Raw genomic sequence first — 15,914 nt, forward strand, 5'->3', positions numbered from 1 at the left:
CAGATGTTCGATTTCAGTTACCAGCATGTCAACCGAGACAGCCAGGATCACAATCAAACGGATTTAACTGATTCAGTCACTCATCTGTAGAGTGTTTTTATATTTCCCCTGCATGCTTGCGTTCAGTTCGTTCTGTATCCCAAATACTGTATGTCTGTTACTTAAGGAGACACATTTTCTTTTCATTACACAGAAAGTCAACAAAGTCTGTTTTTTAAATCCATTGTGAATGACAACAGTTCCTCTCTCAATTTGAAAAATCTTTCCAACACTCCCCCTCGATAACCACCAAGCCTTGGTATGTAATAGAACATTGTCATGCTCTGATCCCATATCTCTACATAGTTTTGCAAACAGGAGTGCGCAAAGTAGTTTACAATCAAAGTTACCTGCTGCATATCTCAGAATTCTGGCTCAGCTCTTTTGCCACCAGATGCTCTCGGTGTATCCATTCTAGCTCAGTGGATGTAACATGCAATGCCTCCATATGGCAGAGGGAGACACATTCATAACTAGAGTGCAGAGGCCTGCCCGCAGTGCTGTGATAGATGGAGCCCCATCTGTGCAAAGGTCCACCATTCGATCCCTTGGAATCTGTTTATCGTCAATAAAGCTGAACATCTCCTTTTCCGTTTCATGCTTGGGAATTGTGAGAGAGAACAACATGTCCTTGTGAATAACATCCCCCAACATGTAGCGAAAAAAAGTCAATGCATCTCGGCCCTCACAGCTAACATCCATTTGGAGAGCATAAGGTGGGGAGTTTTTAAGTCGTTCAGTCAGTTTCCTCTTGATTGCTAACTATAGCATCAATTCTTAGTTTCACAGTTATCGGACAAAGTATCAATGTGAGTTTCTGTGCCTCTGCCTCCCCACACATTGTTTCAACATATCAATTGTTGCCGGTGATATCAATGTCTCTGCAAAAGTGTGTGGTTTCATAGCATGTGAAAAGGTAGTGTTAACATGCAAACTCTAAATGTAATAAATGTGAAAAGATTGTTTCACGTGTGAAATTCAAGTTCAACATGTGAAAACAGCTGTTTCACATTTGAAAATGTGATATTCACATGTGAAACTGCAAATTTGACATTTTTTTTGCAAGGGTATGTTCACCCAAATAAATGACAACTTGATTATGTAATGGGAAACAAGGCAACGGTAAACATGTCGTCGCCCACAAATGATGCAGCGCCCCCCAGTGCTGTCTGAGATACCGCGTGTGACTAACAGGCTGACTACACCACTTGCGTCGCGTGCGCGAGTGTTGCAAAATAAATTTTGAAATCTATATTATTCAATTATTGCACCCACACTGCTCGCGCGCGCCAATGAGCGTCAGCGTTGCCAAGGGCTAAAATAGAAGTCAGTTCTATTTCTGACGCAGATCGCGTTGCAAGTACTGCCTCTCCCATCTCCTCATTGGTTTTTAGAAGCAGGCCATTTCCTCATTGGTTATACACGTGGGTGACTGAAAGACGAACGAGGTCGGTGGCGGTAATGCACCTAATTTATGAAAGTTGACAATCGCAATATAAAGTCCAGAGAAGAAAAGGCCTGGAAGGAGGAGAGATGACTAGAAATTATTCGGTTGACCGTTTTATTATGTGGATTAATTGTCGGAGTAGAGGACCTTGTGCATTTCAGGTAAAATAACAACTCAATGTTTATATCCCAGGACAAATTAGCTAGCAACAGCAAGCTAGCTAAATAGGACAAATTAGCTAGCAAGTGCAAATGTTTAATGCTTTTTCTCCTGTCCCCAAATTAATGTAATTGGTTCAGAGTTTGTTTTGATATTTTAACCTGCGCGACGTGATCGCGTTTGGTGTGGGGGACAAAATAAATGTATGCACGATGGCACACGCACGCAGCCGGTTTGGGTTCCGTGTAACGTACAAACAGATGGACAGACAGAGACAGATCCACAGTCCCCTCCCCGATTTCATCTTGGGGGACAATAATCTTTATGCTGGACTGTTTATACTAGTTAAAGACATGCTCCGTAACTTTAGTGACTACTAATTATTTTTGTAACATCCCGCTTTGGGCTGAATGTGTAAATGAGTAGCTCATTTTCCTCCACGTGGGCCAGCTCCCTAGCAATTTGAGTTCTAGCCAATGAGCTTCAGCCCCTCGCCATTTGATTGACAGCTAGCAAGATCCACACACAGCAGAGCGAGAGGAGGAACACTCTTTTCGCGCCACTTCGATACAGCTAAGACCGGAAGTGACTTTTTCGTGGCAGGTTAAGGGAACTTAAGCAGCAGGTTTGGATAATTAACATAGCAGATTAGGAGACTGAGGTTAAGGTTAGGAAAAGGGTTAGGGTTAGCGAAAAATGCTGTCTTACCCTGCTACGAAAATCACTTCTGGCCGTAGCTGTATCAAAGTGCTGTGAAAAGAGTATATCCCGAGCGAGAGCAATGATGTGGTGCACATATGTGACTGATGTAGTACTCACTTTTCTGGGACTACTTTTGGCTCGTGAGCTCTAGTTTCAAGCCTACTGGATAAAAAGCATACAAAAGTACAGAAGAATCTCCATCACAAACTACCTGCACGTGTGAGTTTCGGTGGCTGTACAGTCTCGTTACAATACCAAATGAATGTACCGGATTTCTGTAACAACACACTCACTCACTCATCATCACAAATGGTTAGCAAGCTAGTTACAGTGCCTCCTAAACATATTGACATCAGAAAACAGTACCTCCTAAACATATTGACATCAGAAAAGACATTGTAAAAAGACATTGTAAATACATTTGATTGATTGATTATGCTAGGGACAATAAAATGCCTCTTTACAGTGTTGTCACACAACACAATGCTTCAGATACCTCAAGTTCTGAGGGAGCATGCAATTGGCATGCAGGCTGCAGCAATGTCCACCAGAGCTGTTGCCAGATAATTGAATGTTCAGTTTTCTACCATGAGCTGCCTCCAACAACGTTTTAGAAAATTTAGCAGGACATCCAACCGGCCTCAAAACCACAGACCACGTGTAACCACGCCAGCTCAGGACCTCCACATCCTGCTTCTTCACTCGCGGTATGTCTGAAGGGGGATATGGTGTCTGTAATAAAGCACTTTTTGTGGGAGAAGAACTCATTCTGATTGGCTGGGCCTGGCTCCCCAGTGGGTGGAACTCTGAATTTAGGACCTAATTTATTTATTTCAATTGACTGATTTCCTTATATGAACTGTAACTTAGTGAAATATTTGAAAATGTTGCATGTCCCATATATTTTTTTTTTGTTCAGTATATATAGGTATATATATATATATATACACACACTCGACCGATGACGCAGTCTAATCGGGTGCACGGAGGGGAAAAAGGCGCAACAGGTGCATTTATTTTGGCATTGTTTACATGTAAAACAATTATGGAAAGATATTCACAGTTTTATAATAGTTCATATTCTTGATGACTTTTGTTTTTTTTATGGGAGAATGTGTTGCTCCCCCTAGCATATGTTATCATTGTCTATTTGTGTACTTCTAAGTTAACAGACTTTTCTACATTATAAAAAAAAAAGGAAAAAAATAAAAATAAAAAAAGGGGGGCGCAACAGGATGCGCCCGAGGTCTGTAGCGCAAATTAACAGAGGCAACCAACTGACAGGGTGGCGATTTGACGACGTCACGACGATTTGCGGCAGACAGTGGGTTCCGAACAACAATTAATTTTCTATATATGTAAAACAAACCTTTTTAGGGTACCCAAAAGCCCACTTCGGAAGGTAAGCAGAGCTCATATTTGCACGTGCCTGTTTTCTATAGGTGATAAGCATCATAAAGCGAAAGTGAAAATAGTATTCTGTATGATATAGACAAGTTTGTAACTTTTGATGGGAAGACTAAGTTACCATTTCAGACAGATAAAGGTTGTCTACACATTCTGAGAGAGGACGTCAACGAATGTTTGGGATATTCTTAAAATGTTTGTTCGGTGTTGCTTAGAGTGCGATATGAATTCGTTATGAATAGTCTATAATCACGCAAAATTATTTTTCCTGCGCGTAAACCATGCGCCATGATTAGTAATTAGTAATCAGTTCGTAATTTTAAATAAAAAGCACCTACAGTATGCCCCTCTATTCAAATAAGTTTATCTTCAACTGTCATTGTAAGATACCTGCCTTACATGTAGCCTGGGTATCAGTCTGGGCTATCATTTCAATGCTTGCCATTCCTTGTAATGCCACATGTTTGGCATATGACACGGAGTACAAGGAGTGGAACCTAAGCATAAACAGACCTGGTTTGCAGGCTACCTTACATGTATATTTGGGTGATTCTGCAACTACGGGCACTTCTATGTCCTTATATCATAATAATACACAACTGTGAAAACTGACGCTGGAGATGAGAAGCAGGTACGGGGAGTCAACATTTAATTTGGAACGGACAAAGAACAGGGCAGGAACAGCGTCAGCGCCGGGTAACATAAGGACATAGGACAATTAATGCTGCAGCTGGTGCCCTCGAGCGGGAGCAGGCGTGACACATAACAATAACAACAATAACACACAATTTTAGTTCAGTGATTATGATTTTAGTGGCAAAGCAGAATATAAAAAATTATGTAAACTCCAAGCAGAGCCTCAAGTCCAATGGGTATATCCTCTGGCGTGTTGATGTTGATGTTCTCTGTATCCATAGCCAGAATGATTTTGCAGTGCATGGTGATCTAACAGGTGTCCTGTTTATTGATCAGAGGTGTAGGAAGGGTGAAGTCTGAATCCCAAAAATATTAATTATACAGATGATTAACAAAATATGCACACAACAGTATTCATAACTTTCATACACATACCTTGTCGATAATGTAGAGGCCTATGGGATATTCATTGAAGAGATAAGGGAGGAGGATGGTACATGTGATCTGTAAAACACACCAATACCAATTGCCATATCTTTGTATATCTCCTTGTCTGTATACCTGCAGACACAGACACAAAAGTGAGCAGTTCAGTCATCTGCACCCAATACAGCCAGCCTTCAACATATTCTTATAGCCCACATAGTCTCTTACCTCTTTGTTGGTTGATATCCATTGAATTGTGTCCATTTTTAAAAAAAATGAAAAGATAGATGGTATCATCATAAAACAATATACATTTAGTTCATATAAGGGACAAATCTTACCTTAAATTGAGGAGATCTTTACATTTTTCAGTTAAGTGCCTTACCTGCTGTCCTTTCAAATTCAAATCCAAGTGTTTCAGTTAGGCAGTTAGGTTCCTGGAAGAACCCCCACCAACTAAGGAGGTTCCTCGATAAACCCCACCTATTATGGGGTTCTTGGAAGAACTGTTTGGGGGGCATTTTCAGTGCCAAGAACCCTTGTTGAACCCCAACTTTTTAGAGTGTATGTTTTTCTATGAGAAAACATGAATAATTACTACTAGAGAAAGAGTCAATTAAATGAAATCAATATTCATTGTGAGTGTGCCCTTTGTATTGTTTTTACACAAAATATACCTGTCCTTTGGTAGTGGTGTCATTTCCACCACTGAGGGCAAATTCCTCATTAATATCAATTTTTCAAGAGAATGTTATTTAGTTACCATGGAAACATGTTGTGACACTGAAGCATGTGGCTGCAGCAGACAGTTGTTCCAGATGTGATGTGCAGAAGCTGTTAAGGTTTTCTTGTGTCGAAGGAGAGGACCAAAATGTAGCGTGGTTATCTTCATACATGTTTAATAAAGACGATACAATACAAAACAATAAACGTAACATGAAAAACCTAAACAGCCCTATCTGGTGCAAACAAACACAGAGACAGGAACAAATCACCCACGAAACACTCAAAGAATATGGCTGCCTAAATATGGTTCCCAATCAGAGACGACGATAAACACCTGCCTCTGATTGAGAACCACTCTAGGCAACCATAGACGTACCTAGACAACTCTACTATACTTACCTAAACAACTCTACTAAGACAAAACACACCACATAAATAACCCATGTCACACCCTGGCCTGACCAAAATAATAAAGAAAACACAAAATACTAAGACCAGGGCATAACAGAACCCCCCCCCCAAGGTGCGGACTCCCGGCCGCACACCTAAACCCATAGGGGAGGGTCCGGGTGGGCTTCTGTCCACGGTGGCAGCTCCGGCGCGGGACGTGGACCCCACTCCAACAAAGTCTTAGTCCGCTTAATACGCGTCCTTAGATATGCGACCCTCACCGCCAACCTTGGCCTAGTTACCCTAATCAAGGGCCCCACTGGACTGAGGGGCAGCTCCGGACTGAGGTAGCTCGGGACTGAGGGGTAGCTCGGGACTGAGGGGTAGCTCGGGACTGAGGGGTAGCTCGGGACTGAGGGGTAGCTCGGGACTGAGGGGAAGCTCAGGCAGGTTGATGGCTCTGGCAGATCCTGGCTGGCTGGTGGTTCTGGCAGATCCTGGCTGACTGGCGGATCCTGGCGGATCTGGAAGATCCTGGCTGACTGGCGGATCCTGGCAGAATGGCGTCTCTGGCTGCTCCATGCTGACTGGCGTCTCTGGCTGCTCCATGCTGACTGGCGGCTCTGGCTGCTCCATGCTGACTGGCGGCTCTGGCTGCTCCATGCTGACTGGCGGCTCTGGCTGCTCCATGCTGACTGGCGGCTCTGGCTGCTCCATGCTGACTGGCGGCTCTGGCTGCTCCATGCTGACTGGCGGCTCTGGCTGCTCCATGCTGACTGGCGGCTCTGGCTGCTCCATGCTGACTGGCGGCTCTGGCTGCTCCATGCTGACTGGCGGCTCTGGCTGCTCCATGCTGACTGGCGGCTCTGGCTGCTCCATGCTGACTGGCGGCTCTGGCAGAGCTGAACAGGCGGGAGACAGGCGAGGCGCACTGTAGGCCTGATGCATGGTGCTGGCACTGGTGGTACTTGGCCGAGGACATGCACAGGAAGCCTGGTGCGGGGAGCTGCCACTGGAGGGCTGGTGCGTGGAGGTGGTACTGGATAGACTGGACCGTGCAGGCGCACCGGAGTTCTTGAGCACCGAGCCTGCCCAACCTTACCTGGTTGAATGCTCCCGGTCACCCTGCCAGTACGGCGAGGTGGAATAGCCCGCACTGGGCTATGCAGGCGAACCGGGGACACCTTGCGCAAGGCTGGTGCCATGTAAGCCGGCCCAAGGAGACGCACTGGAGACCAGATGCGTAGAGCCGGCTTCATGACACTTGGCTCGATGCCCACTCTAGCCCAGCCGATACGAGGAGCTGGTATGTACCGCACCGGGCTATGCACCCGCACTGGAGACACCGTGCGCTCCACAGCATAACATGGTGCCTGCCCGGTCCCTCTAGCCCCCTGGTAAGCACAGGAAGTTGGCGCAGGTCTCCTACCTGGCGTCGCCATACTCCCTGTGTGCCTCCCCCCCAATACATTTTTGGGGCTGACTCTCGGGCTTCCATCCGCGTCGCCGTGCTGCCTCCTCATACCAGCGCCTCTCCGCCTTTGCCGCCTCCAGCTCTTCTTTGGGGCGGCGATATTCTCCTGGCTGAGCCCAGGGTCCTTTACCATCCAAGATTTCCTCCCATGTCCAGAAATCAGGATTTCGCTGCTCCTGCTGCCGCTGCCTGTCACCACGCCGCTTGGTCCTGTTGTGGTGGGGGATTCTGTTACGGTTTTCTTCCGTCAAAGGAGAGGAGGACCAAAATGCAGCATGGTTATCTTCATACATGTTTAATAAAGACGATACAATACAAAACAATAAACGTAACTTGAAAAACCTAAACAGCCCTATCTGGTGCAAACAAACACAGAGACCGGAACAATCACCCACGAAACACTCAAAGAATATGGCTGCCTAAATATGGTTCCCAATCAGAGACAACGATAAACACCTGCCTCTGATTGAGAACCACTCTAGGCAACCATAGACGTACCTAGACAACTCTACTATACCACAATCCCATAACCTACAAAAACCCCAAGACAAAACACACCACATAAATAACCCATATCACACCCTGGCCTGACCAAAATAATAAAGAAAACACAAAATACTAAGACCAGGGCGTGACAGAAGCTGACCAAGTAAAATCTTGGTAAATATTGCTTGTGTAGAGAATATTTTTATTGTCAGTCATTTCCAAACAGGCTATAATTTCTTTAATTTGTGGTAGAATAGAAAATAAATGTATATATTTTATGTTTTTTTGTGTAAACTATATGCTAGCTGTGTTACTAGCTAGGCATGCTAAGCAGCCTGTCATTTTTCTTCAAAACATGTAGAAACATAATTTCCATCACAGTCATTTTTATCACAAAGTTACCTGTGTTGGAAATGACAGAACGTGGTGGAAATGACAAAAATCCATGATATTCTAATGCTATATTCTAATGCTCCAAGGTGTGCGTGCACAAGTTGCAAACTTAAGTCGTATTTTCTTTGTTTTTAGAAGATGTCACATAAGCACAGAGGTCACAGACAGAAAGAAAATGAAAAAAATGATCCTATACGATACCAGGAACATCTACAAAAAGACAGGGAGAGATACTAGAAGAAAAAAGAGAAGGGAGAAGTGAAATCTATCTCTGAGCTTACAAAGCCAGAACAACGAAACAAGAGAAGACAATGGAAATGCAACCAAAACAGACTTTAAAGAGAACAGTTGCAATGGAGATCTACCTATCAGGCAACACACCACCTCAGCCACCAGATGACTTGCAGCCAGAACACGAGGCCACATACCTGCCCCTAACTCACCTGCCCCAGATGCACGCCCTGATACCCCTTCCTCATCATCTGCAACAGGAATGAGAGGTTTGGAAGAGGTCGCTCAAAAACATACAGAGATCTTTGCATGACAAATGTCAAACTTGATAAAACTTTACGGAAAGCTGAGAAATACAAAAAGGTATGATCAACTGATGAAGAAAATGGAGAGACAAGATTCCCCAAAGACAAAACAGCAAATGAAGGGAACTCTGAAGAACGTGACGAGGATTTTACTCTTTCAAAATGCCATCATTGCAGAGTTAAAGCAAAATTATCAAAAAATGCTCAGTGCCAAGGACAAACAAATGGCGTCAAAAATGCTGAGGCAACATCCTGAGAAAGTATGGCCTGGTCAAAGCCGCAAACAGAGTATTTGGATTTTCAGGGAAAAGCAATGAGGGCAAATGAGAACAGGCCAACACGTCTTCAATACTGCAGGATAAATCAGTGGAACAGAGTTAGCACAGCCACAGAAGAGAAAATCACTAGACTCTATGAACGTGATGACAACAGCAGAGCAACAACAGGGAAAGAGGACACAATAACAAAAAAAGCAGAAGAGCTTCTTGACAATTCAGAACCTTTATCAAAAGTTTAAGAGGGAATATTCAGATATTAAAATGTCATACTTTTAATTCTGCAAAAGATGTCCTTTTTGGGATTGTCAATCCAACAGTCCAGGATAGGGACACGTGTCTCTGCAAAACCCACGCCAACCCCCAGTTCCTGGTGGACAAACTCCAGTATCACAAAGTGATCAGCTGCAGGAGCAATGAGAACCTTATTGAGTCTTTGTGCTGTGAGGACCTGAAGAAAGAGTGAATGTACAGAGCGTTCCCTTTGCCAAACAAAATAGCTGAAAATATCTGACTCTGATGCTGGTGAGCAGACATGATGGTTTGAGTGGGGGAAAAACTTGAGGCGAGAGAGGAAAAATAAAGAGGGAAACATGGAGAAGTTCACTGTATATTTGACAGTAAAAGAAAAGGTGTGTGTCACACTGCAGATTCTACTGGAGGTTTTCTCCAAAGGATTGAAAGAGAAGTTGGTGAAACACGTCTACAACATTTGACACCAATACTCCAAAATGAGAGAATTAAAAGAGTTTCTGCGGAAAGAGGAGATCATAGTGCATATTTACTTTGCAGAGAACAATCTGTGTAAATACACCAGTGAAATCCAGGCAGCACACTTTGGTGATTGTCACAAACAGTTGACCCTCCACACCTGTGTTGGATGTACCACAAATGATACAGTTTCACTTTGCTCACTGAGCTCTTCTATGACCCCTCTGCTATCTGCGCCCATCTCTCAAAAACACTGGCCTACTTCCTTGATCTCTGCCCATTGGCTACTTTTGGAATCCTACTTTGTCTTAAATTGATTACATGTTGAACAATGGTTGTTGTTCAAAATATTTGCAATAAAAACAAATTTTTTCATGTGTTTTTTTCACACAGATGTCATTTCCACCCCGCCCATTTTTTTTTAGGTTAATTAGTATATTATGTATAATTTACATTGATTGGTTTGTTTTAGATAGGGGAATCATATGGTTGTTATCATGATCTCACAAAAAGGTTGGGTGGAAATATAATATTTTTCATGATAAATGAATGTTTTCTGCTGTCACAAAGGCAAGTTTATACATTCAGGCGTCGTGTTGATTTATTAATATAGGAAAACCTTAAAAATCACTTAAAATAATATTCAAATACAAGTTAATGTACAAACATATAAGAAATGAATTGTATTACATTTCATTTTCAACTAAAATTGATGTTTAATGACGTGATGTAAATTATATTTGTCTATGGCTGTCTGAGAAAAATGATAAAAAATATATACATTCCCTGAATAGGACAATTTCAGCCATTATCAGATATTATTTCTAGACAAATCAAAGACGATTATAATACTGGTAAAATGGTGTTTCAATAAGCTTTCATTTCAGAATGCTTGCAGGGCCAAAGTGCCCGAAGTTGCAGAATCACCCATTTACATTCTAAACAACATTGTGGACTGGAGCTCGAATAGCCAGCCCAAAATAGAGCAGTTACACAATGTCCTGACCCACAATGTAATCTGTAGAGACAAATGATATACCGTCTCTCTAGTTGTTGGTCATAATCAGTAAGATATATTATTTGTAGAGCAAATCAGATTTTCTTTCTGCTTGATAAGTGTCTCGAACTGTAAATGCTGTATCCCCGTCTGTATTCATTGATCATTTCCTTTTCCGCAATAAGTTACAATGTACTTACAAGAGTAACCCTAATCCTAACCTCAGCCCCAAACCTTAACCTTAACCCTCTTTTACAAAGGTCCACAGAGTAAGTACAGTGTAACACTGAGTAGTTACAATAGTACTATTTATACCACACTGTCTGGAATACAGGAACAATTACACGTTTTTCTCACCTATTCTAATATTCTGTGTCTAGTGAATGACCTACAATGGCGCCTCGTTCAGAATCGGGTCTGCTGCTGGAAACTCTGAAGAAGCTGGGCAAATCTGATCTGAAGACTTTTCAGTGGCACCTGATAAAGGGTGATGTGTTGGATGGCTTCTGCTCTATCCCAAAGGCAGAGTTGGAGTTTGCTGACAGGGAGGACACTGTGGATAAAATGGTGGAAACGTACACGGCAAAGGATGCTGTGAAGATCACACTGGCGATTCTGAAGGAGATTAGACAAATAAATCTTGCCATGGAGTTAAATGATGAGTACACAGGTAATACATCAGGTTTGAAGATATATGTATTCCCTGTCTAAAAACAGGTTCAAAGCTGTACATTATGATAGGAAGGGCTTATCCATTGGATCTGATTCTCAAACTGCACTTATGTTCTGTTCTGGTAGAACAATGTAAGCCATTATGATTGGGAAATGCAGTTAAATGTTATTGTCTATTTCCTCCCTCCCTCTCTCTCTCTCTCTCTCTCACTTTCTCTCTGTCTCACTCTCACTCTCTCTTTCTCTCACTCTCTCTTTCTCTCTCTCTCTCTCTCTCTCTCTCTCTCTCTCTCTCTCTCTCTCTCTCTCTCTCTCTCGCTCTCGCTCTCTCTCTCTAGCTCTAGCAGGACGACCAGGCCAAGCTGGGGAAGCAGGTGCAGGGAGGGGATCTTCTGCTGTCCAACCCATCACAATCTCAGCTCAGAATGGGGGCTTTGTCTTTTCTCCCATAATGACTGGTAACGCTGTTGCTGGATCAATCCATTTCCCTACAGGTAACGATGGGCAATATAAAATACACAATCATCACAAATGATTTCAAACAAAATAATCCACTGACAATTGTACACATATAAGATCTGAATTCAAATAGTGTTCAATTAAACATAAATAGATCTAACTCAATCTTCTTAATCGCAGCAGCTGGCACATAGGAGAGCACAAATGATCTCCACTTAATTAATCTGCATGAATTGATATACCTTCTCTGTTCTTGCAGGCCCTGCAGCATCCCAACATCCCAGGCCCTGAAAGAAGAAGACCATTTCTGATGTCAGACCTGGAGGGATTAACCACCTCCTAATACACTGCCATATCCATAATTGGCTACTTCATTCAGTTATAAATGTTTAATAAATAATGCAAATTATCATAGTTTTCTACATAATTGTATTAGATTTTTTTTTTATATATATAATAATATTACAACATGAATTAAAAAATACATTCCAATGAAATTGGCTTATGTGTCATATCATGTCTCTATTGAACAAGGTTTGTTTTTTTACCTTAACCTTTATGTTCTTGTGTTTGTGGCACTGAAGGGATGTAGAGGTGTGACAGATGTGTTTCCATCACAGGAGGCTGCTGAGGGGAGGACGGCTCATAATAATGGCTGGAATAGAGTAAATGGAATGGTATCAAACACATGGATTCAGTTCCGGCCATTAGTATGAGCCCGTCCTCCCCAAATTAAGGTGCCACTGGCCGCCTGTGGTTTCTATAGAGGCAGGGCAACTCACAGGTAAGAGACCTATACCTCTTTAAAGTTTGTGAGCAGGCCCTCTTATAAATTCTCAACCCTTTTTAAGAAGCAAATAAAGGATTATCTTTGGTGACATACAATCTCACTCTGCATATAATTGAACCCCATTTCACATCACTGTCAGTGATTAAGAGCCAGAGCCCTGATTCATCCACAAGATGGCAGTCTTGTCCGCAATGTTGAGCCTGGCAGTAGCAAGGGCTACAATATCAGCAAGTTCAGAGCTGGGAGGTTACTTGTTGAATATTGAGATGATTTACTTTGTGACCTTTGAGTGATGACCTCTCCTGGTCAATATAACTGGCCATATTGATTGCCCAGGGGGACATTTAGGGCCCGTTCCATCATAGACGTGGGAGGAGCAGGCAGAGAGACTTGGCACCCCTTCAAAATGGGATGAAGACCTACGTACTCAATATCCGTTCACCACATGCACATGGTGTAGTGACGTCCTAACCTGGCACTTTAGTGAACCCACTGTTCTACCATACCTGTCAACGACTACATGGAGATGACATTTCATGGGACAGGCTATTGAGAATAGTATAGCTGTTATCATCAATAGGCCACTGCAGGCGTGAGAGTGTAGTCAGCTGTTTTCTCTCAACCTGATGATAACCTAGTGACAGATGGGTGACCTGCAGCTTCTGCTTTCTGCCCATGTGGGAAGATGCAGGACTGTTTAATATGAGCGAGAGGGCAGGCAGGAGGGGGAAAAGGGAGGTAGGGAGTGAAAGAGAAGGGAGAAGGGGGGATGAGAGAAAGTGAGTCCTCATTAATGTTTTATTTATTTATGTTAGAGGCATAGAGAGGAGAGCGCTGATAGGCAGCTACTCCCCTGGCAGCAACAGGAGCAGAGAGGATCCTGGGAGACTTGCAACAATAATATAAATCTTATGGACATGTGGGGAAAGTATCAATGGAAATGTCTGTTATAAATTATGGTGATTGTCGGAAACTCTTCAAGCTTCCAAACTCTTCAAGCTATATTCCCGGTGAAGGCATAATACTCCGGGGGGCGGACGGTCGCTTATCAGCCCGCTCATGGGTAATCACTTTAACGTGCGTGTCGCCTGCAAGTCCCTCTCCACTTTCTCCCTGTTTATTAGCAAGTCTGTGGCGCCACACAACTGACAACTAAATACTACTTCAAAAATGGGTTTTGTGGACTAGGTAAAAATAAAATGGGATTTGAAATGGCTTTGCTGTGCTGTCATCCTCGTTATTTGTCAGATTTCCTGTCTAGTGATGGTTAATAATAGAGGCACAGCATGCTAGGAGTACTGCTCACCATCCACAGCCCCTGCAAACTACCTCCATTACTCTACTATTTGTAGTGGTACACACACTGGACAGTTTCCACTCTCAGTCAGTGTTGTGCTAGGTCAGCTCAGTACCCTCCAGTTCTATAGTCCCTCTATTTACATTGCCTTCACATACAGTAGTGATTTTATAGATTTGATCTTAATATTGCATTCTGCGTGATGGATTTTCTGTCTGTGACAGGTAAAGCAGTACTGCAAGGCCCCACTGGGTACAGACATCAGTTCAACGTCTATTTTTGATTTACATTTGGTTGAAACGTCAACTAACCTAAATTCAATGTGAAATCAACAAAACATTTCACCATGACATTGGATATAGATTAAAAGTGTGAAAAAAGACAACATTCATTTACATTGATTACTTTTCGCAAATCCAATCAGTTTTCCACATTTTTTGTTGTTGATGTTGAAATGACGTGGAAACAACGTTGATTCAACCAGTTTTTGCCTAGTGGGGTGTGTGTGAGAGTGAAGCGTGACTGTGTGTGCGCCTATTTGTTCAACAGCGTGTGTGTTTCTGAGTAATGTACAGTACGTGGGAGTATGCCTGTGTGTGTATGATATAATGTGTGTGTGTGTGTGAGAGAGCGAGGGAGCACATGTGAATTCATGCCCCTCAACACTCACACAGTTGTTTCTTTCATTGTGCAAAGCTTGCGTCACAACCCATATACAAGCCTCTCACTTCTCTCTCTGCCATGGCCACAGGCTAGAGCAGAGTTACAGTTGAAGCCTTTTAATTATGCTCGTCAGTGTGTGCTAGCTGGGATCAGGCCTGCCTGCCTGTGGGTACATTAATCACATTGCTCTCAACTGACTCCAGACCAGTCCTATCTTGTGTAGAAAGCTAGCTTTACATACGACAAGTGGGAAGACAGGTATATCTTCCATATCAAAATATTGCTTTTGGCACTTGGGTGCACAGAACACAACCTCTTTGTCTCTGTCCCAGACCTGGTATTCAGGTATAAAGTGGTGTTTTTAGAGGTAATAATTATATAGTATCTGTTTCTCTAAGAAGTTAAATAATATGTTAAGAGGAAGCTTGCCACTGATTAGAATTTTTTCCCAGCATGAATTTGTAATGTAGTTCATGTCTTTCCTTTCTATGTGATTTTTATGGAAAACCACTGGAGGGGAGCAACGGAGAACAATCTACCACAGACCACGTATGTCCTCATAGGTTCTCATACTGTGTTGCTGGGAGTCGACCCCGGGGGAAAGTCCGTCTCACGACACACTCTCCCCCATGTTTGACTTAGGTATGGAGAAGACCCACTCTCTTATGCCCTCTAGTCCCCCCCTTTCTCTCTCTTGCTCTCTCGATCTCTCTCTCTCTCTCTGTCTATATATCGTTTTCTCTATCTTTCCTGTCTCTCTCTCTCTCTCTCTGTCTTTTACTCTCTCTATCTCTATATATACAGTTGAAGTCTGAAGTTTACATACACCTTAGCCACATACATTTAAACTTAGTTTTTCCACAATTCCTGACATTTAATCCTTGTAAAAATGCCCTGTCTTAGGTCAGTTAGGATCACCACTTTATTTTAAGAATGTGAAATGTCAGAATAATAGTAGAGAGAATGATTTATTTTAGGTTTTATTTCTTTCATCACATTCCCAGGGGTAAGAAGTGTACATACACTCAATTAGTATTTGGTAGCATTGCCATTAAATTGTTTAAATTTGGTCAAATGTTTTGGGTAGCCTTCCACAAGCTTCCCACAATACGTTGGGTGAATTTTGGCACATTCCTCCTGACAGAGCTGGTGTAACTGAGTCAGGTTGTCAGAAATATGTGTATAGGTGGCAGGGAAGTCAGGCGCAGGAGAGTCAAACGGAGTGTAAA

The 15,914-nt window shown here is 42.8% G+C and overlaps 1 protein-coding gene across 1 annotated transcript; it reads left to right on the forward strand.

Moving 5' to 3' along the window:
* The first annotated feature begins 3,591 nt into the window (after window positions 1–3,591).
* Window positions 3,592–12,432, forward strand: LOC139388530 (pyrin domain-containing protein 1-like). The gene is made up of 4 exons (XM_071135236.1): window positions 3,592–3,749; window positions 11,185–11,474; window positions 11,815–11,970; window positions 12,195–12,432. Exons 2-4 carry the CDS (start codon window positions 11,198–11,200, stop codon window positions 12,224–12,226), a joined length of 465 nt encoding a protein of 154 aa, XP_070991337.1. The 5' UTR covers window positions 3,592–3,749; window positions 11,185–11,197; the 3' UTR covers window positions 12,227–12,432.
* The last annotated feature ends 3,482 nt before the right edge of the window (window positions 12,433–15,914 follow it).

This window comes from Oncorhynchus clarkii, chromosome 29 (genome assembly GCF_045791955.1).
Source record: "Oncorhynchus clarkii lewisi isolate Uvic-CL-2024 chromosome 29, UVic_Ocla_1.0, whole genome shotgun sequence".
Classification (NCBI taxonomy): Eukaryota; Metazoa; Chordata; class Actinopteri; order Salmoniformes; family Salmonidae; genus Oncorhynchus; species Oncorhynchus clarkii.